The following is a 24573-nucleotide window of genomic DNA, read 5'->3' as shown; positions in this document are numbered from 1 at the left end:
AAACTTAGTGGCTTAAGTCAATAACGATCACTTACTATCTTTCATGGTCTCTGGAGTTCAGAAATTTGGGACAAGACATAGTGGGGATGGCTTATCTATGCTCACAGTGCCTTGGGCCTCAGCCAAAAGACTTGAAATATGGCCCCCGCAATCATGTAAAGGCTCATGTACTCAGATGTCTGGTAGTTGATGCTGGCTATCGACTGGAGTCCCCAGTTCTTCTCTGCATGGCCTTTTCCATGTGACCTGGGCTTCCTCACAACACGGAGGCCGGGTTCTAAGGGTGAGAAAGTTGGTAGAAGCCATATTGTCTGTTATGACCCAACCTTGGAGGTCATTCAACATCATTCCCACCACATTTTGTTCATCAAGGCAATTTGGAAGTTCCAGTGGGGTTCAAAGAGAAGGGAGAGGGAGGGACAGAGGGAGAGGGAGAAGCAGGCTCCCTGCTCAGGGGGAGCAGGGAGTCTGACGTGATGCGGGGCTCTGTCCCAGGACCCTGAGATCATGACCTGAGCCGAAGGCAGACGCTTCATGGACTGAGCCACCCAGGCGCCCCCATGAATTGGGTTTTGTATCGAAAGACCACCCTGCACAAAGCCCGTTTTCCACAGGCGCAGCCCATAGTCTCAGCACCATACACCGTGGCTGGACTCTTCTGATTTGGTGTTACATTTCCAAAACCAGGTTGATTTATTTTTCCCCGTGGTCCTGGCCTGTGTGTTTTTCTTCCTCAGCCACACACGGAGTGTGCTTGATTGGTCGCCACACGGTTCTTCATCAGGCTGGTTGGGATTTTACAAGGTGTTTGAATTTCTAAATAACTCATAAGGCCTCTCACACTTGAGTTCATACCAGAGAAGTTGTGGGATGATTAACCTCATAGATGCTGTTTTTGCCCAAAGACGACCAGCTGTATTCACACTTAGGCTGAGTGTGGATCGCAAACAAGTCTTTAGAAACCGTGATTGTAGAACCGTGCAATTGTATGTTTGTTTTTTCCCCCTTCTGTATAAGTGATTGGGTGGCTCACTAGGTTTACTGCGCTGTAGTAAGGGGCCGCTTCTGAGCCCCCGGAGGATGAACAGGGAACTATCTAACTTCAGGAAGAACCGGGGGTTCTTTAAGGGAAAGTGGCTAAATAAAGTGATCCTGGCATATCTGATTGGACATTGGACCATACTTGCCCCTCATTGTCCCTCTTCTGCATTTTTTTCCTTCCAGAGCTGCCCAGAAGTTAAATCTGTCTTCTAAAAAGAAGAAACACCGACCTTCCACCTCGTGTGTGGCCGAGCCCCCTCTCTTTGCCACCAGCTTCAGCGGTATTCTGCAGACCTGCCCTCCGCCGGCCCCACCCTGTCTGCTGCGGGCCGTCAGCAAGGTGAAGGACACGCCAGGCCTGGGCAAGGTAGGAGCTTGGCGGACGGGGCTGTGCACAAGGGGTAAGAAGGGCACGAGGAGCCCAGTTTGGCTGTTAAAACGAGAGGGTGATGGGGAGAATAGGAGACAAGCTTAAATTCACTTGGAAGGACCGTAAACTTTTCTTTAGTTACATGCATTGCGTTGCAAATGAAGACATTCAAATTACTGGAGATCTGATTGCGTTTGGGCAGGAAGAACCAGCTGTGCGGTGTGGGACAGGACTGTAACCATCTGAAGACAAGACACAGAGACACAAAAGGCAGTGGGCAGAGGCAGGGGCCCAGGGAAGACACACCTCCCCAGAAAGAGGCCCGCCAACAGGCCAAGGTTATCAGGAGATGCGGCTCAGCTGGGTTCGGGATAACTTTGTTCTCAGGCGTCACCCCCAAACTCTCTGTGCTGACATGGGCGTCCGGGTAAAGTCACCGGACTTCAAAGTCTTGCCCTCCAGTTAGGAAACACTCTGGGGCTTATAAGAACATTGAGCTCCAGGAAGGTGGTTGTTGCCTTTCTTTCCTTTCCGTCGGAAGTGGGACGGGGCACACAACCTCGCCGGTGCCTCGCCGACTTCACATGGTCCGCCCCGGCTTCTTTCTGGAAAGTTGCAGGTCTGGCTGAAGGGGGCGGCTGCTATGCTATGAGGACCCAACTCTTACTGTCACCATTCCCCTTTCCCCTTGACCCCCAGACTCTGCTGTTCAGGTTCATGGTCTTCCCGTAACTCGGAGTCCTTCTGGAGTTTGGGACCCTCTGCCCCTTCTTCTCCTCCCAGTTTCTCTGCCTCCTCCCAAGCTCTCCCCCACCTCAATTTCACCAGCCCATTGGGAAAGTATTAACATGCTCTGTTACTCTTCCCAACGGCATTTAAACTTTAAGATTATGTTGAATAGATCAATGCTTACTCCAGTGGAGAGCATCCAGTTCCGGAATGTTCCATGGCATGGGGCAGGGTAGGCAGTTGTGTGCTGATGGTTTTTCCAGCCCTGAAGCAAAGTAGGCAAGAAGGCTGCAGGGCTGCCCTGGCCTCACCAGCCAGGACGGAGATGGTGAAAACCCTACGGATCAGGATCCCTGTCTAGGGAAGTACTCACGGGGGAGCCGCTGAGGGAGAGCAGGGACACCCTCACTGGGGTAATTATGGGTGGTTAACATGCTACCTTCTGGGGAGGGTGGGCACAAGTAACTGCAGGGTGTTAAAATCTTCTCCTTTCTTTTTAATCGTGCTAAGATACATGTAACATAAAATTTATCATCTGAGCCATTTTTTAAGTGTATGTGGGCTTTTGTTTTGCTAAGTAGTTTGGAACTTTAATACCAGAGCTGAACTGTCCTGGACGATATGGAGTTAGCATTGTAGGCTCCTTTTCTCACTTTCTGAGCCCACATCCAACTTCTCCTCTGAACAAATGTGAACAAATATTAAATGTTATCACTTTGAGGACACGAGATTATTAGCCAACCTGGCCTACTCATATACCCCAAAATAGCCCTATCCAGGATACCTCAGAATGAACCACATAAGAAACTGCCTCCCTGCATCTTTAACAGTGGTCCTCTCTGTGGTTCCTATAAGGGTCAGGGTAGCTCCATCTTCAGGTAGGCCTGGACCCCAAGCCACGGGCCTCCTGTCCTCTCCTGCCCCATCCCTAACCCCCCTCCCTGCAATTCTGAGACAACGGGACCAGGTCACCAAGGGACTGAACCAACAGAAAGAGTGTCACCAGCCAAGAGGATGACCCAGCACTTGCATCAAAATAGTTTGGAGGGCACTGGTCAGATATAAGCAGACTAGATATTATTCTACACACATAAGTAGGATTATAAATAAGATAAGCAGGAGTAAGACCAGGTATAACCACAATTAAGGTTATAATTGTTAGTAAACAAAAGCATGCAAACACACTTATTTTTTTAATGGAAGATATCCTCTGTCTCATGCATTTGCAATCCCATATGCTTCTTTGAGTGGGAGAGAAAGGGGTGATGGGGGCCATTAACTGGCCAGGAAGGGCAGGAGGTACTGAGTGTGTCTGAGGAAGTGTGTCATGGATGGGCCCATCAGATTGGGCGTTCCAGAAGGTGACGGAGGTGGCAGCTGTCTGCCGAGCATGGTGGGGGGCTGTGGTGGGAGGAAGTGGCCGTGGGAGGGAGGGACTTGGGAAGGGAGTAGTAATCATATACTCCTTGAAACGGGGTGTATGGCTGAAATGAGAGCTTGATAAGAACTCGCATCCTGCCGCCTCCTCCGCACAGTGCTGGGGGGCCTGGACCTGCCGTAGGGGCGCTCATCTCCCACATCCCCGCTCTCACACCCCCTGCTGCCTCACCGTAAGGAGCTGCAGTCCTTACCCATACGGAAGGATTCATTCCCATCAATGTAGCTCTGTTGCAGAACTTGCATATTAACATCTCTAAGAAATACAGTGGAGTTTAATATGGAACATAACTGGTGCTATATATAAATCTATAGGTTGGAAGTAGGGAAGCTTCATGGAATTGCCAGAAGCAACTTAATTATTTACACCTGAGGTGGGGGTGGGGTGCAAACCCAGCTCAACCCTGACCTCTTGTGCCTCAGCCACCCCAGGACTTCCTCGGAAGACCTGGGCATGGAAGAGGCGGATGGGTTTATCTAGAGAAAGCCTCTCATTTAGCGAACAAGGTAACTGAGGCCCCCAGAGGGTAAGAGATCTCCCAGTGCCTCCTGAGTCAGGAGCATTAAGCCATTTTATTTTCTAGGTCTCGCTGGGCTGCCACTAGATATACATGACCTTTAAAATTTGAGGGTGTAGTCAAGAATGTGAGGGGGCCGCGGGGGTCACAAAATAACATTGGGCTCCAGTTGTCTTCATCCAGTGGAGGCTGGGCGAGAAAGGGCAGGTGGAGCAGCCAAGAGCAGACCCACAGTGAGATCAGAGGAGCTCCATGGTGCTCCCTGCTGGTGTCAGCTGCTCCCCAGACCCTCCACCCAGGGTCCCTGCAGCCACTGAGCACCGCTTGAGGCAAGAGCTCTTCCGGACGCCAAGGTGACTGAAGGATTTGCAGTGACTTCAATGTACTTGGAGCTGCAGTTCAGCAAACACAGGAAACACCCTGACATTGTCAGCACCTGGCACTCTCTTGGGCACACTGCAAATATTCGTTGGGCATCTGTTATGTGTCAGGCATGGTGCTAGGCACTAGGCTTGCAGTCATGGACACACAAGGCAGAATGCCAGTCCTTACGGCACTTATAGCCTTGTGCATTATTCCAGTCAGTCTTAGAAATCTCACCAGTTTGGGGCACCTGGATGGCTCAGTCAGTTAAGCATCTGACTCTTGATTTCGGCTCAGGTCATGATTTCAGGGCCGTGAGATGGAGCCCTGTGATGGGCTCCATGCTGGGCATGGAACCTGCTTGAGAGTCTCTCTCTCCCTCTGCTCTCCCTCTGCCCTTCCCTCCCTGCTCATGCACATGTGCACATGAACACGTGTGCATGCACACGCTCTCTCTCTAAAAAAAAAAACAACTCACCAATTTGGACCAAAATGAAGGACAATCTGATTTAAGGAAAAGTTGGAATTACTTCCAAGTAATATAAACAAAGCTATACTAAATGGTCTTGTAGAGACATTCTTAATGAATAGATAAAAATGATTAGTGGATGAAAGCAGCTTAGTCCCCATTTATATTTCACTGATTTAGCTTATATGTAAATTATACCTCTAATCTGTCTGAAAATGGCTCCTTCTCCTAGTCAGTAAATGCTCTTCGTGAAATTTGTTTGCACAATTAATTAACATCCATGTTTAAGGTTCATTTGTTAGTTGTCACAGCTTAATGTCAGAGCTCTGTGTCTTGGATTACAAGCTTCTAGAGCAAATCATGTTATCTGTTTAGCTCACTGAGTGTGTGGTTCTGCTGCCATGCCTCCCATGTGCAGCGCTCTTGAAGGCGAGACTGGTAATGGTGATAGTCATGTCCACCAGTACGTTGGCTAGTTCTCCTCTTCCCAGAAGAATATCTGAAGGGAAATCCATGAAGCGTGAAGGCGGAAAGGAGCCTTCTTTTTCCTTTAGAACCTCCGGGAATGCCTCCAAAGCACGGAATGAGAAGCGCTCAGCCCATTTTCCCCCAGTTTGTGTTTTGGGAATATAAGAAAACTCTTACAGGTGAGTGCTAGCAGCAAGAGAACAGACTCTACAGAATATAGAAAGATCACAGAAAATTGGATGGAGCGATCATGAAGAGGCATGATGGAAAGTTAAGCTGGGACAGGTTGGGAAGGGCTTGTCATACTTGATTCACTCAGCGAATATCTATAGAAGTCCTGCGTCCCAGCAGGGCACAGGACAGTGGAGCTGGTTGGCTGCTCTGGCCACATCCCTGTAAAGGAAGGGGGGGGTGTCCTGATTTCCATGAACTCGAGGCTCCTGTAAAGATGTTTGCCTGGCATGCAGCCTCAGCCACCACTCCTGTGTCCTCCATGCTGTTTCCTGCTCCTGGGGATCCCGCTAAGGCATCCCCGCGTGGTGTCCATGTGGTGGCTCCCCCTCACCATCCGCCCACACCCATCTGTGCGTTTCTCAGATGCTTCCCCAAAATCTCTCTTCTTTGGGCCGTGCAGCCCGGAGGCAGGTGACTTGGTGGAGTCTTCAGAGTTTCGATTTAGAAATAGACTTGCTTGCCTGGCTGGATTATGTCTCCTGTGCAGTAAAGGCTGTGGCTGTTTGTTCTTTTCAGCCCTTAATTTTAAGCCATCTGTATTGTATTCAACACTATTTTTCAAGCCCGGTAGCAGCATATTTTGACCTGTTAAAAGGTATGTGTTCTAAATAATCTCTCTCTCTGTCACACACATACACACACACACACACACACAACTTGGCCAGTGTTACCACTAGGTCCTACATTGTCTAGATTTAGCTTCATTCTAAACTGTCTCTTGTTTGATGTGGAAGTTCATAGCATAGGAAAAAAATAAAAGAACCATGTGAGCTTCTTAGTGGAGACTATTTTTCCTTTACAGATTTATAAGCCTTTTTACGGTCAAAGCCATTCGATTACAGGCACACCTCAGAGATATCGCACGTTCGGTTCCAGACATTACAGTAAAAGCAAAGATCACAGTAAAGTTGGCCAAATGATTTTTTTTGTTTCCCAGCACATTTAAAAGTTATGTTTATATGATACTGTGGTCTATTAGGTGTGCAGTAGCATTATGTCTAAAAAAACAATGCACATACCTTAATTAAAACTACTTTATTGCTTAAAAATGCTACCCATCTGAGATTTCAGCAAGTTGTAATCTTTTCGCTGCTGGAGGGTCTGTCTCCATGGTGGTGGCTGCTGACTACCCAGGGTGGTGGGCGCTGAAGGTTGGGGTGACCATGGCAATTTCTTAAAATAAGACAACAATGAAGTTCGCCTCATCGATTGACGCTTCCTTTCATGGAGGATTTCTCTGTAGCATGTGATGCTATTTGATAGCATTGGACCCATAGGAAAACTTCTTCCAGAATTAGAGTCAGTCCTCTCAAAACCTGCTGCAGATTTATCAACTCAGTTTCTCGAATATTCTAAGTCCTTCATTGTCATTTCAGCCATCTTCATGGCATCTTCACCAGGAGTATATTCCATCTCAGGAACCACTTTCTTTGCGCACCTGTTCAGGTTTCATGATGAGATTGCAGCCCGTCAGTCCCGTCTTCAGGCTCCACTCCTGATTCTAGTTCTCCTGCTCTTTCCTCCCCATCTGCAGTGACTTCCTCCCCTGAAGTCTTGAGCCCCTCAAAGTCACCCGGCTTCTTCCAAACTCCTGTTAATGTTGATATTTTGATTTCTTCCCATGAATCACAAATATTCTTAATGGTATCTAGGATGGTGAATCCTTTCCAGAAGGCTTTCAATTTACTTTGCCCCAATCCATCAGAAGAATCACTATCTATGGCAGCTGTAGTCTTACAAAATGTATTTTTTCAATAATAAGACTTGAAACCTTGATCCATGGGCTTAGAATGGATGTTGTGTTAGCGGTCATGAAAACAAACTAATCTCGTTGTCCATCTCCACCAGAGATCTTAGGTGCCCAGGTGCATTGTCAGTGAGCAGTAATGTTTTGAAAGGATTCTTTTTTCTGAGCAGTAGGTCCCAACAGTGGGCTTGAAATCTTCAGTAAACCATGTCGTAAATAGATGTGCTGTCATCCAGGCTTTGTTGTTCTGGTCATAGAGCACAGGCAGAGTAGATTTAGCATCATTCGTAAGGGTCCTAGGATTTCTGGAATGGCAACAGAGTGCTGGTTTTACCTTAAAGTCACCAGCTGCACGAGCCCCTAACAGGAGAGTCAGCCTGTCCTTTTGAAGCTTTGAAGCCAGGCATTGACCTCTCCTCTCTGGCTATGAAAGTTCTAGATGACATCTTCTTCCAGAATAAGGCTGTTTCGTCTACACTGAAATCTGATGTTGAGTGTGGCCTCCTTCATGAATTCGCATAGCTGGATCTTCTGGAGAACTTGCTGCAGCTTCTCCATCAGCACTTGCTGCTTCACCTTGCACTTCTGTAGAGATGACTTCTTTCCTGAAACCTCGTGAACCAACCCTTGCCAGCTTCAGACTTTTCTTCTGCGGCTCCCTCACCTCTCTGAGCCTTCCCAGAGTTGAGGAGAGTCAGGGCCTTGCTCTGGGTTGGGCTTTGGCTTAAGGGAATGTCGTGGCTGTTTGGTCTTCTATCCAGACCACTGAAACGTTCGCCATATGAACAGTAAGGCCTTCTTCTTCTTTCCCTTTCTTATCGTCCATGTGTTCACTGGAGTAGCACTTGTCATTTCCTTCAGGAACTTTCCCTTTGCTTTCACAGCTTGGCTCTTGCTTGGCGTAAGAGGCCTAGCTTCCACCCGATGTCAGCTTCGACACACCTTCCCCACTCAGCTGAATCACATCTAGCGTTTGATTTAAAGTGAGACACATATGGCTCTTCCTTTCACCTGAACACTTTAGAGGCTACTGGAGGGTTATTAATTGGCCTAATTTCAATTTTGTTGTGCCTCAGGGAACAGGGAGGCCCAAGGAGAGAGAGAGAGACCAGGGAATGGCCATGTGGTGGAGCAGTCGGAACACACACGATATTTATCGATCAGGTCACCGTTGTATATGGGCACAGTGTGTGGTGCCCCAACTACAATAGTAACAAAGATCACAGATCACCACAACAAACATATGAAAAAGTTTGAAATATTGGGAGAATTAGCAAAATGTGACACACAGACAGGCAGTGAGCAGGTGCTATTGGAAAAATGGTGCCAGGAGACTCACCACAAACCTTCAATAAAAAACACAATGCCTGTGCAGTGAAGTTAAATGAAGCACAATGAAATGAGGTCTGCCCGTACTGAACCCCTGTGATATTGTAGGGAAGAGGAAGCCGAGATTTCTGACATTCTGATTACAAGATGAAAACAACAAGACAGACAAATTTGATAAAAATCAGATTTTTAAAAGGTATTCATGTAGCTCTTATTTATTCAACAAGTAGAAATGGCTGGTGTATCTCTCCCTCGTTCAGGAAGTGATGCCGGGTTATGTGGAGGAGAATTTCATGCCTTCCAGCCCACCAAGGTCCAGGTTATTTAAACAGTATGCAAATTGTCAAATTCCTCATTATCGTTTCTATCATTCCTCATCCTGAAACTCTATTGGAGAGAACGGGAAAGACTTGAGCCAGCCTTTGACATTCATTTCAAGCATATATAAATGATAGAAAACTCCGGACTCCACTACTCACCAGTGACTATTCCATCCTTAAGAGCTGCAGATGGGAAAAGTGACTTGTGAGCTCTCTATTTCAGTGTGCTGGAGGGGGGCAGGAGCAGGGGGAAGAATGTGTAAATAATACTGCATAAATAATACAAAATAATTCATCAGGACAGCTAGTCTGATAGCTTTGTAAATTAAATTGTCAGCTCTTCTGGGGAGTAAACGCATGTGACCTTCTACTCCCTAATTACAGATACTCCTTTCTATGCTCTGCTGGTTTTGCTTGAGTCTGCTAAGCTCTTGTCTTTGGAGTTGGTTTTCTGTCCTTCCATTCTTTCTTATTCTGACCCCTCCTCCAGGCTGCATCTGAGGAAAGGAGGCTTGGAGAAAACTTTCTGACTCATTCACCTAGGTGGGTCCTTTCCACTCCCCCACCCCTCCTACCCCATGCAGAGGTTTCCGCAGTCCTAGCGCCCTCCCATCCCAGACACCCAGGGCTTCTCCAAGGGCCCAGCTGCTTCTGGAGCAAACCCAGATGCCCTCAGTCATGGGGGCTTTTGTCTACACCTCCTGCCATGCCACTCTCACATTTAGCAGCTTTCATTCTTGCAGATGAGAGGGAAGTATTAGAAGATGTTCTCCATTAAAGGCCACTGGACAGAAAGAGTCCAGGTAAAACACGTGTAAGGAAAGTGGGGTGCCATTTTGCTTTTCATTACTAGTGTGATTGCCTTTAATACTGCTGGTCAACTCATATGGAGGTAATTTTTCGTTGCTTTTATTATCAGAAGGAAAATTAGAAGGGTAAGCAGCACATTTCAGCTTCATTTAGATCTGATTTTGGACAGGAGGGTGCATTACCATATATAAAATACTCCATTTGGGGCTCTCTTTGCACAAGTTATCTACAAAGAGCCAACTGGATGAAATGGTTCTTGGGTAAGCAGGGAGGAATAGTTGGGTCTGCAGCCCGGAATTACCTGTCTTATGTCTCAGTCCATTATTATGTGTTCAGAGCACAGGAAAGGGAAGAGATTTGTAGGTCCATTTTCTTCATAGAGCTTCTACATTTTCCAGTCCTCTGAACTTCTGCCTGCCTTAGGTGGAGCGGGGGTCTTCTGAAACCTTCTGGTTCAAGCTCCAGAGATGTGAATCCCCCAGACAGCGATCTCCATGGCCACGCTGTAGAAGAGATCTCTGTGGGCAAGCTAGCTTTCCATTCCTTGCATTCCTGGTGAAATAGCCTTCTTGGTTTCTCTCACTAGGTTGCACATTTCTTGGGGGAAGGGAATCATGTTCTTTCCATCTTTGTACCCCTTCAGTGCCAGCTTCCATGAGGGACGCTCAAAACTTGATGAACATTCACATAATCCTGGTTAGAGCCTGGGAGGTTCTGATTGGGTGTTCGGCATGTGAAGGATCTGTCCTGCATGGTGAACGCTGTGCAGAGGAGGCAGAAACATCGAGAACATCCAGATGACAAAGACCCTGGAGGTCCTTGCCCCACTTACTCTGCACCATGTATGTTGCCCCGGGAGAGCAACATCCGTGAGAAGATGCTGCCTTGTGTTCGCACCCTGGCAGAAGGCAAAGGCACTGGACACCCCTCACTGAGGAAGCTTCTGGAACATCATCTCGTCACATCCTCTCCTTGTGACCGAGGCCCAACAAGGTGAAGTAACTTATCAACCCATTTATGTGGGAGAAGAGAGAAGTTTTAACTTAGGAAGCTGATCAGTCATGAAGACTTTAAGGCATAATTTGCAAGAGAGATTGTTTATCTTTTTCCCCATTTTGTGATTTTCAGCCTCAAATCTACTGGCTTTTTTTTAGGGTATTTTTTTTAAAGATATTATGGAGATGGTAGGCGTTGTATGTGTGTATGTGTGTGGACATGCAAGCATATAGAAAGAGAAAGAGGAAGGTGATTTTTCTAAGGGGACTTTTTAAAGGCTAAAAACCTGTGCCATAATTGGATAGGTTTGGGGCCTCCTGGAATACCTGTAATCCTAATTAGCATCCTGACTTATGGAATGAAAGCACAAGATAAAATGAGGGAATTCTCTCTGGGATAAATGCCACGTTCTCAATTAACCAAAGGGCAATAAGATGGATTATAATGCCAGAATAGGGCTTTTGATCATTCTTTGTCCAAAAACCACATTTTGGTCAGGCTCAGCACAATGAGACAATTACTGATATCAAAAGAATGGGAATAGTAGGTGTATTTTAAGCTAACATTTCTCGCATCTTATCTTTCTATGTCTTTCTCTTGCTAATGGCTGCAAGGAAAGTTAATCATGATTTGCTATAATTATCCCATTAAAGTGGGATTGATAGTAATGCTTTATAAAAAATGGTGAGTCCAAACTGCTGAGTTAATTAGAAAGTTTTCCTTTGTGTCTCAGAGTAAGAAATGCTGTTCTGGCTTCCTGAATGACTTGCATAACAAAATATTTGAATTCCTTTCCAATGCTTCATTGAACTAAAATGAATCATTATGGAGGGGGGAAGTCATTCTGATACATTCTTAAAAGCAAACCATAATTTTCTTTAGATTTTTAAATAGTTCCTCAATCAAAAGTCCTCTGACTACTCATTCTCTCCCATTGCTTTACGGGTCCATCTTAGCTCTGTTCTGTAATACCCTCTGAGCCCACTGGGCTGCTAACCAAAATACCATATAGACTGGGGCTGAAACAAAAACTTACTTCTCACAGTTTTGGAGACTGAGAAGCCCAAGGTCAGGGTGCTGGCCGATCTGGGGTCCGGGGAGAGCTCCCTTCCTGGCATGCACATGGTGGTCATCTTGTCATACCTCATATGGGAGATGGGAGAGGAGAGAGGGCGAGGAAGCTCTCTCATCTCTTCTTATAATGGCACTCATCCCATCGGTGAGAGCTCCCCCCTCATGACCTAATTACCCCCAGAGGCCCGACCTCCTAATGCCATTACCTGGGGATTAACATCTCAACATAGGAATTTGGGAGGCACACCAACCTGCAGTCCACAACACTGGCCTCTAAATTCCAGCATTGAATTTGAGTACTTGACTTCCCAGATAAACAACCAGAAATAGAACCATTATAGTAGCATTTAGTGCTGGGGACAGGATTCCTTTCAAATTCTTCTCCTGTTCCCTTGGTCTGCTCTGTGCTCCATGCCACAGCCAACCACTCAGGTAGACATTTTCTCCACTTGGAGCTGAGATCTCTTTACCACCACCAGTGAGATATTTGGTGGATTCTTTAGTGGGGCACTGTACCAGCTTTGGCAACCAGAAACTTTTTCTTGCTGAGACCAGTGATGGTAAAATCAGTCTCTTTCCCAGTGCTAGCTCCTTCTGTTTGCAAACTCAGTTCTCCTATTCCAGAGTGTGTGAGCTTGCTGGCAGAGAGCACTCTTGCCTGCTCCATCCCAATGCTCCCAGGTGGTCCAGCCGACCAGGCGGGCCCTGTAATAAATGCTCCACCCCCACCCCAGAGCAGCACCACCTGCACTGCACTGAAGACCCCGCTTATCTGTGAAAATGGGCGGGCACAACCCTTAGACCGGAGCAGTTCAGGCCAGTGTGGGGGGAAAGGCAGAGGACCGAGACTGTGTCATGAGTTTGGTTCAGCCATAGTGATGGATAAGCTGCTGGCAGCCAGGCACTAGGAAAGCCTTGGGTGTGTTGTGGGGCGAGGTGAGAACAGGATCAGGCAGGTGTGTTCCCTCCAGACACACCTCCAGCCATCATCACCACACAAAGCTGTTTCTCTCTCAGCCTTGAAACAGGGAGCCCTCTATGGAATCTTGTGACTTGTTTGCAGGGAAAAAAGGGACTCTTTTCTCCCAAGGGTTATTTCCTTCAGCTGCTTGGCCAGATGCTCCCCCACCACCCCACCGTTGATTTGGGGAAAGAGGAGTAAGAGCCTTTGGGAATGCCTCACCCCGTGGATGAGCTGAGAGCAGGACTTGCTGCTCTGCCTGCTTCCCACTCCATCCCCTACTCTGTAAAAAGTGGGAAAAGTAGCACCCTCATAGGACTCGAGGACAAATAGAGCCATTCAGACCACCACCGTCTACACAGCCCTGGACTCGGCTGTGTGCTCTGGTTACAAGTGCAAGTGGTAAGGTGCCGCATGAGGAGGGGACACAGGAAGCCCAGCCCAGGAGGGGACGCAGCAAGCAAAAGACCATGAACACACCTCCCCCGGAAAGCTTGCTCTCATCTACAGGTCTGCTCAGCCTTCGCTTGGCTGGTTCCTGCCCATCCAATGGATATTGTGGGAACTCCGTTTCCTTGGGGAAGATTTCCCTGGTTAGGGGCCCTAATTTTCTCTTCTTTGTATCTATCACCCTTTGGATGACCGATCTCCATAATTCAGTGTTTAATGGATCTCTGTTGACTATAAACTTCTGGATGGCAGGGTCACCTTTCTCTTGTCCCCCTTCGAATCCAGAACACTACTCAGTAAATGGTGCTCAGTAAATGGTAGGTATGTTACGTTCTCAGGGAAGCCGAACCAACAGGATGTGTGTGTGCATGTGCGTGTATATGCATACACATGCACATATACATATAGAGAGAGATCAGCTGTGGAGGCTGGCAAGTCCCAGGCAGAGACCCACGGGAGAGCTGCAGTTCGAGTCCAAAGCAGTCTGCTGGCAGAATTCCCTCTTCCTCCAGGGAGGTCAGTCTTTTTCTAGTAAGGCTTCAGCTGACTGGATGAGGCCCAACCACAACATGGAGGGTAATCTGCTTTACTCAAAGTCTACTGACTTAAATGTTAATCTCACCTAAAAAAACACTGAAACTTTTAAAATAATGTTTGACAAACATCTGGGTACCCTGGCCCAGCCAAACTGACACATAACTTACCATCACGTATGTGAAATAGTGGAGGATGGAATCATGACCTTGGTCTCCATTGTCCTGTGGTGATCCTTCACTTCTGTGTGTGATGCCTACAGCTTCTGTCATCTGGATCCCCTCCCTTGACCTTCAACATAGCCCTGAGAGGTGGGCAGCAGGGAGGATGTGGGCAGAGTTGACCCTACTCGTGGACAAGGGCACTGAGATTCAGAGAGGACAAGAGAATGACCAGAGGTGACACGGCTTTTCCGAGCAGATGGGGAGACCCTGCATCTTGTCTCCAGTGTTCTCTTCCTGATCATACAACAGAGATTGGCTGTTTCCTTGTGCCGGGCACTGGTAAATCCTCATTTCCGCCCTGTGGGGGGCGTCTATGATAATCACCCCTCTTTTACATCCCAGGAAGCTGGGACGGATTCGAGGTATCTGCCCAAGGTCACAGACCCGATCCATGATGGAGCTGGGGCACGAAGCCCCATTCCGCGACTTGCTCTCCACACCACTACACGATACTGTCTCTCCACACACTTCCTGTGTTGCCGTTTGGTTTCAGAAAAGTCCCGGTGTGCAGATGTCCCCCGCTGCGGGGGTGCAGCTGCTTGTGTGGGGCGGTGGACCCGGGGCCGGGGCAGGCGTGGGGCGGGCCTCCTCTGCTTCCAGAGTCCCACCACTGTCCCCCTCCCTCATCATCTTGGAGAGCTTCGTACTTGTCACTGTGTTGCGTTATCCCTTGTACTGAAAGCTATACTGGTACAGATCGCCTTCTGCGGTTTCCGTGCAGTAAAGATAAATTACCAGTGAAAGTCAATTAATATTCAGGATGATATTTAAAGGCCCAAACAAATGAACAAACAGAAACCTGTTCTGAATTCCGTGGGAGAAAGAGCCCTTGCATGTCAGCCCTGCTCCAGAGTAGTGAGAACTCAGGGCCAGAGCTCGGTGGGGACGGGACCCCTGGAGCTGACTGGATATTTAACCCCACCCTGACCACATCGAGCTATCCAGGTGATTCAGTCCCACGAGAGTTCTGTGTCTAGAACACCAGATCAGTGACAGTAGAAACGGCTGAGTTTCAACTTTTGTTAAAAGACGTCTATCTTGAGTGTGCGTTGAGCTGTGGTCCCCAGAGGCAGTGTGAGGAGAAGACCCACCCTGAGCCCCTTGTGCCTGCCCTCCCTGATGGCCACCGCTCCTGCTTTTCCCTCACCGTGGGCCATGTGTGCACACGCACTTGCTCCTCCAGATGTGGCTAAATGCCTGCTTCCGTCATATCCTGTATCCACCCCAAGCCGGCTCCCTCTCCTCTCTGACGTTCTGTGCCGTGCTGACCCCCAGAACTGATTCTGCTCCTTAACCACTTCCCGCCTTACGTCGCCTTCATTGTGTTACAGGTATAGCTTGTCTCCTCCACCGAGTCTGTTGTCTGCGTGAGGGTTTACACTGCTTTCATGCCCCCCAAATGCTTAGCTATACGCCTGGCAGGTAGAACCCATTGAACTGAAAGACATTAAAATACAGAGTAAAGGGACACCCCGGCGGCTCAGTTGGTTAGGTGTCGGACTCTTGGTTTCGGCTCAGGTCATGATCTCAGGGTCATGACATCAAGCCACTTGTTGGACTCTGTGCTGAACTCGGAGCCTGCTTGGGATTCTCTCTCTCCCTCTGCCTCTCCCCCTGCTTGCATGCTCTCTCCCTCTCTTTAATAAATAAAAAATAGAGAGAGTATAACGATTTCATTTAATGATTATTTCTTCTGCTTTTGCCTCCTTCATTCCTCATTCATTTATCCACCATCCACTCACCTGCGTGTCTGTCCACCAGGTGATGAATACGGCATGCATTGCAGACCTGCTATGTCGTGGTTACTTTGCGGACACACAGATGAGTTCAAAATGACCTCTGTCCTTAAGAATCCCGGAAATTGCTATTCAAGAGAGTTAAAAATCATTCTAGGTAGACAATGCAAACTAAAAATACCTATTATTATTATTATCATCGCCACACTGGCTTATCATGGCAGACGAGGCTGAAATTCGTGCAAGATAATAGGCTTCCCGGCGAGTTTTCTCCCTTACTCCTTTCTACTGAGTACACTCTAATATTCCTGCAGGATTCATATTGCATCGTGATGACAACTGATAGAGCAGCAGGCAGGAAAGGATGTACTTTTGTTTCATTTTTTAACACACTGGTGTACTATTGCAATTCCCCTGCAATTAGTTTGTATGAATGAATCATGGTAGCATGTGAAGCAATTGTATTCACACAGACTCTTTCTCAGGAGAACTCCACATCCTTTGCTGACAGAGAAAATTCTGCTGAAAGCACATGCTATGGAAGTTGTACTTTGCCCCTCCGAGGTGGGGTGAAGAGAGGGGCTTTGTTCAAGGTCATATAGAATGCCGGCTCCCACTCCAGGTTGTGCCTTCCTACCTTGCAAAATTCCAGTGTTGCCTCCTTTCCTTTGGGAATGCTCCTGTTACGATGGGAGACTGGCATCCGTGATGGGTCAGGTTCTGAAGTTATCTTGCAAAATATGTGTACTCACAGGGGGTGTGGTCTGGAGTGGGGAGGGGATTAGGGGAGCAAAAGAGAATGGAAGGGGTTTTGTATGAATTAGAAGTCTTTTTAGTTTCAAGCAACAGAAGCGCAAACTGTCAGAAACTGGAAATGATGAGGGGTATTGGCAGCTCCTGGAACCAGACCATGAGATCAGGGAGCTCTGGAGTGAGGAAGTGCTGAGTGCTTCATACTCGCTCTCTCTGTCTTCAGTTCAGACCAGCTTTTGCCTCACCCAGCTGCTAACAGCTCTCAAGTATCATTCTTACGGTTTCCACCAGACCAGACAGGGTCCGATCTTCTCTGGCCCTAAGCTCGAAATTCTAGGCAAAAGCTGGTGTTGGCCCAGGTTGAGCATGGGAGGACTAAGAAAGTGGCTGCTCCCACTGGGCTGGAGCGAGGAGGAGTGTGTCCAAGTAGAAGACGATGCTGTCCTACAAGAAGGAGACAAATGAAGGTCATCCCCTGCATTTATGGGTGCTTTGCAGGAAGCATGAATGAGCACTTAGAAGGAACGGTCAATGCAGGGGATGATGTTCCTTAAATTCAAACGTGACCCATGTCAGACCCAAGCAGTATTTATTGAGCCTTTGCTATGTGCTTGTGAAATAAGGATTTCTTTGGGAGTTCATGTTGTGGACCACTATTTCACAATCATTAAGCAGTTTCTAGGGGAGAAGAGTGATGTGTGCATTCAAGAGAGTTTAGAGCAAAGCCGCCATGCAGAGAGTAGCCCAGGGAGTGAAACAGGTGATGGGCATTGGGAAGAAAATCTAAGGCCTTGGAGACCTCGGAGGAGGACCTGGGTGTGGCTATGCCAGGGAACACCAACGTCCTTGTGGATTGTGGATCTCGGAGGAGATGGACACACAGCCCTGAGTCAGATCTCCAGCTTGCAGGACGTCTAGATGGGTAGTCTCATCTCCACCAGTTAATGCTGGCCACGATCTGCTTCCTCTGTAGGACAAATGTTGCACAGAAATGCCTGGATTTCAGCCACATCAATCTTTATGAAAATGTTCATTTCTACTTTTATCCATTCCCACGGTGGCTCACCACGGCCATCCCATTTCCCTAGCAGTGGGGAGCTCCTGGCCAGAACGCACAGGCTGCCCTTAACCCTTGTAAGATTACATGGTGAAACATACAGATGCTTGGTGGTGGTCTCACTCATTCCACAAACACTCTGAGCCCACTCCGGAGTACCAGGCACTGTGGGGGAGACAACTTGCTATGCAATGGGAGCAAAACAGACGTGGGATTTTTTTTTTTTTTATTTTAGATTTCTAGAATTTTCCAAATCACTTGAATAGTATCAATAATTGGTATTCATGTGTATTCATCTTTAGTCAGCAGAACAACTGAACAGGTTCATAGATTTTAAGTGGACGTGAAGCCTGAGAAAGGCTGCAGATCTCTTTAAAGAGGGATAGCCAGAGGCGGCTCTCAGCATCTTCGCTTTTCCCATCACCACCGGCAGTGTGATGAGTTGGGGATGTGTAGGTCAGTGTAGTGGACAGAACGTGGAATTAGAGGACATGCATTGGAATCCCAGCTCTCCTCTTATATTTGCCGGGTGACCCCAGGGAGGTGTCGTAGTCTGTTCAGGCTTTTAAACAACAGAAATTTACTTCTCTCAGCCCCGGAGGCTGGAAGTCTGAGATCAGGGTACCCGTGTGGTCTGGTGGGGCCCACCCCTGGGTTACAGATTTCTTGTACCCTCCTGTGTGGCAGAATGGGCTGGGGGACTCTGTGGGGTCCCCTTTATAAGAGCACTAGCTTCATTCATGGGGGTGCCACCCTCATGACCTGATCACCCCCCAGAGGCCCCCACCTCCTAAATCCATCACCTTGGGGGTTAGGTTTCAACATACAAATTCAGAGAGGACACAAACATTCAGTCCATAGCAGGAAGATACTTATTTCTCTGGGCCCTGAGTTCCTTATCTGTGAAATGGAGAAAGTAATCATTCTTCCTCACAAGGTCATTGTAAGTGTCGGATGACTGTGCAGGGCACATGGCCGGCTTTGGGCTGTGGGAAAGCCTCTTCCGTGGGTCCTGTGGAGCTCAGGGTGTGACGTTCCAGACCAGGGAAGCTGGAACCCAGATTCCTGATGATCCGTGGGTGTGGAAGCTTTGGGTGGTTGTTCAAGAGATGGGTACAGGGGGATGGGAGTCCATGCTTACTTAGGTCTGAAACTAGGATTTAAACAATAAGGGGAAGAAGCACGGGTCAGGTATAGATATTTTTGAGTAAATGTCCAAGTTGAGGCCAATCTCAGAGAATGTTCATCCAACCAGAGGGGAGACGTTCAGCCAACAGCCACGGTCAAGGGGCCAAGGGCTGGCACTGGGGGGAGTGACAGAAGCTCTTCCCAGGAGGCTGGTCACTGGCAACCCTGGGTTTCAGGGACAAGAAACCCATCTTAGGTACCAAAAAGGCCCCTGACTCTTAGAAAGCTAGGGTCCAAGGATCGAAGCCAGGACCGCATGAACTGCCTAGATGCTGGCCCAGCAGGTGACCCCCGGCAGCTTCTCGGGTTCCTCTTGTGAAGGAAGCCGTGGTTCCCAGGCCCAGCCCTGGACGGAGCCTGGATTATGCCCACGGCTACCCTGCCGCGGGTTCAACCCAGATTCTTCACAGTGCTCCCATCCAGCTAATCACACGATCCCCAGTCAAGCTGTCCCTTGCCTGTCTTCGAAAATCCAAATTACTCAGTCCCGCCCTCCAGCTCCACCCCTGCCCCTCAGGGACTGGTTTCCAGTGCTGTAAGGAGAGCCCTCTTCCTCTGGCTTCCAGGCCTTTGGCCATGCCACTCCCATCCCCCACCCCACCTTCCTCCTTGGCTCTTCATTCACCTTTCTCCTTCAGACTTGAATTTGGGTGTTGTTCCCCGCAGGAAGTTTCCCTCAGTCTCCCAAGGCCTCTTGCTGGCCGCACAGCACCCTTGTGGGGGTTCCAACTCTGCATTTATTCTGCTGTGTTGAGTTTGGCCTACTGCCAGACCCCACAGTTCTCTGCAGGGGAGATTGGGTCTGACCACGCCCCATCCAGGGCAGAGATTGCGCCTGACCACGCCCCACCTGGGGCGGAGATTGCATCTGACCACGCCCCATCCCCAGTCCCTGCCTGCACCAGGTGGGTGCTGCATAAATGTTCGCTCAGGATCAGAGACAGAAAGGTGCAGGGACAGGGTACCCACTGGGTCCTTTTCCTGCCTGCCCTCTCCAGAGCAGCCACCTTTTACTTGAATAACAACGTAATACTTGGGAAAGACACACTTATTTGCAAGGCAAAATGCATGACCTTGTCACTCAGAAGACCTCCATCCCAGGGTCTCACTTAGCCCTGGGCTTGAGTAGTGCTGATAAGGGGAGAAGGTTAGTCAGGCATTTCTGTCTAGGTGATTTAGTTTTACAGAAGATGCTCTCAAATCTTCAGTGGAAGTCGAGGCAGAATTTTTATCAGATTATAAGAATATCAGCACATCATTATGCTACTCATGCTGGAAGCTATTAAGTGTTTTCTCTGAGCCTTGGCATATGCAGGCTCATAGGACTTAAATTACAATTTAAGGAATTCTGTTTTTACTACCAAATGGACAGTGACTGACAACGGGTTTTGTTTTCTTCTTGGGTTCAGCCATTCTTTTTTTTTTTTTTTTACATTTTGGTGCCAGACAAGAGATTTTGATGCCACATCATGCCCTCTATCTGCTCATCTGCCCTTGGCTGGGCCAGGGATGCTCACCTCCCTGTCACTGGTTGCCCTTAACAAATGCTGTTTGTCCCTTGAGGCTCGGCTCCCACGTGACCTGCCACCTGCAGCCCCTCCCACTTGAACCACCTGCGTGAGCTGGGCGTGCGTCCCATGCGGACCGTGAACTGTGGAGGAAGGGGCTGTATCTTTAGTTACCTCTCGTGGTACATATTCATCTGAACACGCAGAGCTCCATCACTTCAGTGCATCGAGCATCTGCTGTTTGCAGTCTGCCCTCTTGGAAGGAGACCCAGACGCCCCCAAGATGCAGACCTGGCCTTTACTTAAGAGCTTTCCTTCTGGTTAAGACAGGAGGAAGACTGAGCTCTGCGTGTGATGCCGGGCCCACAACCTGCTATTCCCTTTCCTTCCTGTGAATGAAAACGTAGCTTATAGTTTTACTTCATTTTAATTCTGCCGTGATACTTGTTTTAAAATTCAGAGATCACCGGATGTTAATCCTCCTATTATCTCCTGTTGCTAATTATATTAGAAGGACAAAGAGGGAACTTGGATTTTGTGATGCTTTCACAGAGTACAGAGGCTTAAAACATCTCACTTAGACTTCACCGAGGTTCTCGGGAACCCTTCCGTTTCTGGGAAAATGCAAACGTGTCAAACCTGGCAGTCTCCCCCTCCCGAGGAAATCTGACATGTGAATCTCAGGTTGTTAGACCTGCTGTCAGAGGAGCTGTCTGCCCCGGAGCATCCTTCCCTCTGGCCACCTGCAGCCTCTCTCTGCCGCCCCTTGCCCCCTGTCCCGACAGGGTTTTTGTCAGATGAGGGGGACCAGCCTCTCCACCTCGGTAGCCTCCCCGAGACACCCCTGGGCTCTAGAATGAACACATTCTGGACTTCTGGGTCTCACCTTCAAACCCCCAGTCCCCAAGGGGAGCAGAGCTGTACCCTCCTTGTCCCAGGGGAGGCCGGATTGGCAGCAGCCTATGCAGACACAATCAACAGAGGGGGGGCCCAGCCCCTTTGGGGGAAACCAGAGCTGCCCCCCGAGGTTCGCCGGGTGCTCTGGGGAGCTGGGAAGCTTTTCAGCTCGTGGGCGGCTGTTTGTCATGAGGGGCATTCAGCACACGGGAGGCAGTGCGGAAACCCAGCAGCACAAAGCGATTTCCAGCTGGATCGTGGCTGATGAATAATGAAACAGCAATGGTGCAGCCGCGAGCTGACAGTAAGTAGGTGGCGGAAGGGGAGAGCTGGACATTTGCGGAGCCATTTGGTGGATGTGTTGCTCCCCTCCGGGGGAAGAGCAGACCTGAAAGAGAGAGGCAGAGTCGTCTGTCTGCACACGAAAACCAGGTTAGGGAACTGTTGTTGCCGCTGAGGGGCGGGTGGGTTCCTCTGCAGAGAACCTCTCGACCTGTCTGTAATTCTGACTCGATGTTGATATTTGCATCCCTGCTGACAAGGGGAGAACATTCCTATTTCTGCTGTGACGATAATAGCCACTAATACTTACGTAGTGCTAACTGTGCTAAGTGCTGTGCTAAGTGCTTTACATACATTGGCTCATTTGCATACACAATACATCTATATAACTAATCATTTGCATACACAATGCATTTTCATACATTGGCTCATTTACATACATAATACATATATAATGTTTGCATACATTAACTCATTTATATACACAATCCATTTGCATACTGTCTTAGTCTGTTTGGGCTGTTATAATGGAATACCACAGACTGGGGGGAGGCCTACACAGCAAACACTTATTTCTCACAGAAAGTTCTGGAGGCTGGAATCCAAGATGAAGGTGCGGGCAGATCTGGTGTCTGGTGCGAGCCCACTTCTTGCTTCGTAGATGGCCATCTTACCCTGTGTCCCTACGCGGTGGGAAGGGAAGGGAGCTCTCCGGGGGCTCTTCTGTGAGGGCACTCACCCCATTCCTGAGAGCTCCACCCTCACGACTCATCCCCTCCCCAAGGCCCCACCTCCAAACACCACTGTGGGCTAGGTTTTCAGCCCCTGAATTTTGGGGGGACACAAACGTTTGTTTGGTCCATAACACACATAATACATTTACATATATTAACTCATTTCAATCACCTATTTTACTGATGAGGAAACTGAGTCACAGGGAATCCCGTGCCTGGGGTCGCAGGGGTCAGCGCTGGCTCCAGAGTCTCAGCTCCTGACTGCCCAGCGCGCCGCTCATGCGGCTCTGGCGGTTTGGTTTGGATCATCCCCTAGCTGGGCACCTGTCACCAGCTATTACGTGTGTGGGTGCCCTGTGGTTTGCTAGGTGTCCGTCAGCCCGCCTCATCCTCGAAGCAGATGGACAGAACACTTTACAAACCAGCCGTAACCCAGGGCTCCTGGTCGTGGGGGGAGTTCAGCGGGGATGCCAGGCCTTGTCCCGCTCTCTGTGGCCTCGTCCTCCTGCTGCATGAGCTGCTCCCCCAGCACCACAACGATCGCTGTCCCACGCCGGGATGGCTGTTGGGACAAGTTCAGGAGGGGCCAGATCGGACTGGTGACTGGGTCCCCCTGCTCTCTGTTTCCTCTGCCAGGCGTGGTGGGTGCAACCCCACCTCCCAGCCATACCACCGGCCACCTCCGAGAACAAAGCCCAGAGATTAGGAAGGGCAGAGGGGTCGGCATGGGGGACAAAGGTCAGAAATCCTACAGAGAGAGGTGAGAGGGTCATTTGGTTTATGACTTTAACCTTTTGCCCTTAATGTGACAGTCAGACTCTTCAAAAAAAACAAAAACAAACACATAACCTTGTGGCAAGGAATGGCGATTTTTAGATTGTCCCCTTAAAATAGGAAGACCCTCATGTTGTGTAAAAGGGATCTTCGGGGAAACACTTACCAAAAATCTCATGCTGTGTTGGCACATTCTCATGATGAGAGCCAAGCCCAGGCCCCACGGCGTCTCTCGTGACCAGCCCATTCCCTGTGTAAGCACGGTTACTGAATCTACCTGTTTGCACACCGCCGAGACCCTGGCCCCTCTCCCTGAGTTCTCTCCCTGCCTGGCCCACCCTTGTTCTTGGAGAAGTCCTTGAAAGCCCCCTGGGTAGAGTGTGAGTCCCCCTGGCCGGCACCCCACGGCCCTCTGCATGCACTGACCAAGTGGCGTGGTCATTACGTGCCCCACTGTCCCATGAGACAGCGAATTCCTCTTGAGAATTTGAAAAAAAAATCATTGCCTTATATTCTCTGCCCCCTGCTGCCTCCCCCTCCCCCCCCACAGGACCTGGCACCCAGGACACGTGCGTTCAGGGAATGAGTGTGAGGTCATTGGTGGAGGATTCTGAAAGGCATCTATTAAAGGTAGAAATCGGCACAATTCCAATGCATGGTGTAAATGTGACTCGGCATCTCTTCCTGCAGATACGCCCTGAGTCCCGAGTTGAACCCGTCTTAGCTCCCATGCTCCCGTCAGCCCACAGTGCCCTTCATGGGGACCTCATCACCTGCTCCCATGTTCTCTCCCTGCCAATGCATCATCCTCTTTCTGCTCTCTCCCAGCAGCCAGAAGCATACTCCTAAAGTCCCAATGCAATCATTACATTTAACAGCTGGATTCCATTACACAGCTAAGCGGGTCCTGCCAGGCTCTGCACAATCCAGTCCCAGAGACCGACATGCCTCCCAACAGGCCTCCTGCCCCCCAGTGCCACTCCCCCACCCCTGCACTGCAGCCACACGGAAGCCTCAGTCCCTTTTGTGTCTGAGTCTTTGTCCCCATTCCGTCTGCTAGGATGAGCTTTCCCCCCATTCTCCGCTGCAGGAAGTGCTCCCCATCCTCCTGGGCAGAGCGTGCTGGCTGCTGGCTTCCTGCCTCTGCCAGGACCCTCTGCTTTCCGGCCTCAGTCTCTCCACTGAGCCCTCCTGCGGGGCTTGCATTTCCTGCTCCCAGCATGATGCAGGGGTGCTGCCCCTCCCCCTCCTGTGTTACCGGGTGTGAGAAGGACATCAGCTTTTGAAAGCTTTGGGTTCAGTACCCTCTGCAGTAACTCAGAAAGATAGGGAAAGAGAGCTGTGGTCTTTTTTTTTTTTTTTTTTTTTCACTATTTAAAAGCTATTTATTAGAATTTAAGCTATTTGGGGCCAGAGATGATGTCATTAAATTCTGTCTACTCCTCAAAACATTACATAGTACCCTGAGCTGTGCATCTTTAGATGAGGCCTCAACAAAGACTTTTTCCTGGAAACCCAGACCTCAGGGTACACATGTCCCCTTCCATCCATGCAAATGTCACAGGCTCTG

At 49.0% G+C, this 24573-nt stretch overlaps 1 protein-coding gene across 1 annotated transcript in view; it reads left to right on the top strand.

Annotated features, from left to right (window-relative positions):
• Positions 1 to 24573, top strand: part of KIF26B (kinesin family member 26B) — a 444962-nt gene that overhangs the window by 300571 nt on the left and 119818 nt on the right. Inside the window, exon 5 of the mRNA XM_032389461.1 lies at positions 1225 to 1408. Coding sequence (XP_032245352.1) covers positions 1225 to 1408 — 184 coding nt within the window. The remainder of the gene's footprint in view (positions 1 to 1224; positions 1409 to 24573) is intronic.

Source organism: Phoca vitulina, unplaced genomic scaffold (genome assembly GCF_004348235.1).
Source record: "Phoca vitulina isolate PV1807 unplaced genomic scaffold, GSC_HSeal_1.0 scaffold54, whole genome shotgun sequence".
NCBI lineage: Eukaryota > Metazoa > Chordata > Mammalia > Carnivora > Phocidae > Phoca > Phoca vitulina.
This window is presented reverse-complemented; position numbering and strand designations above follow the sequence as displayed.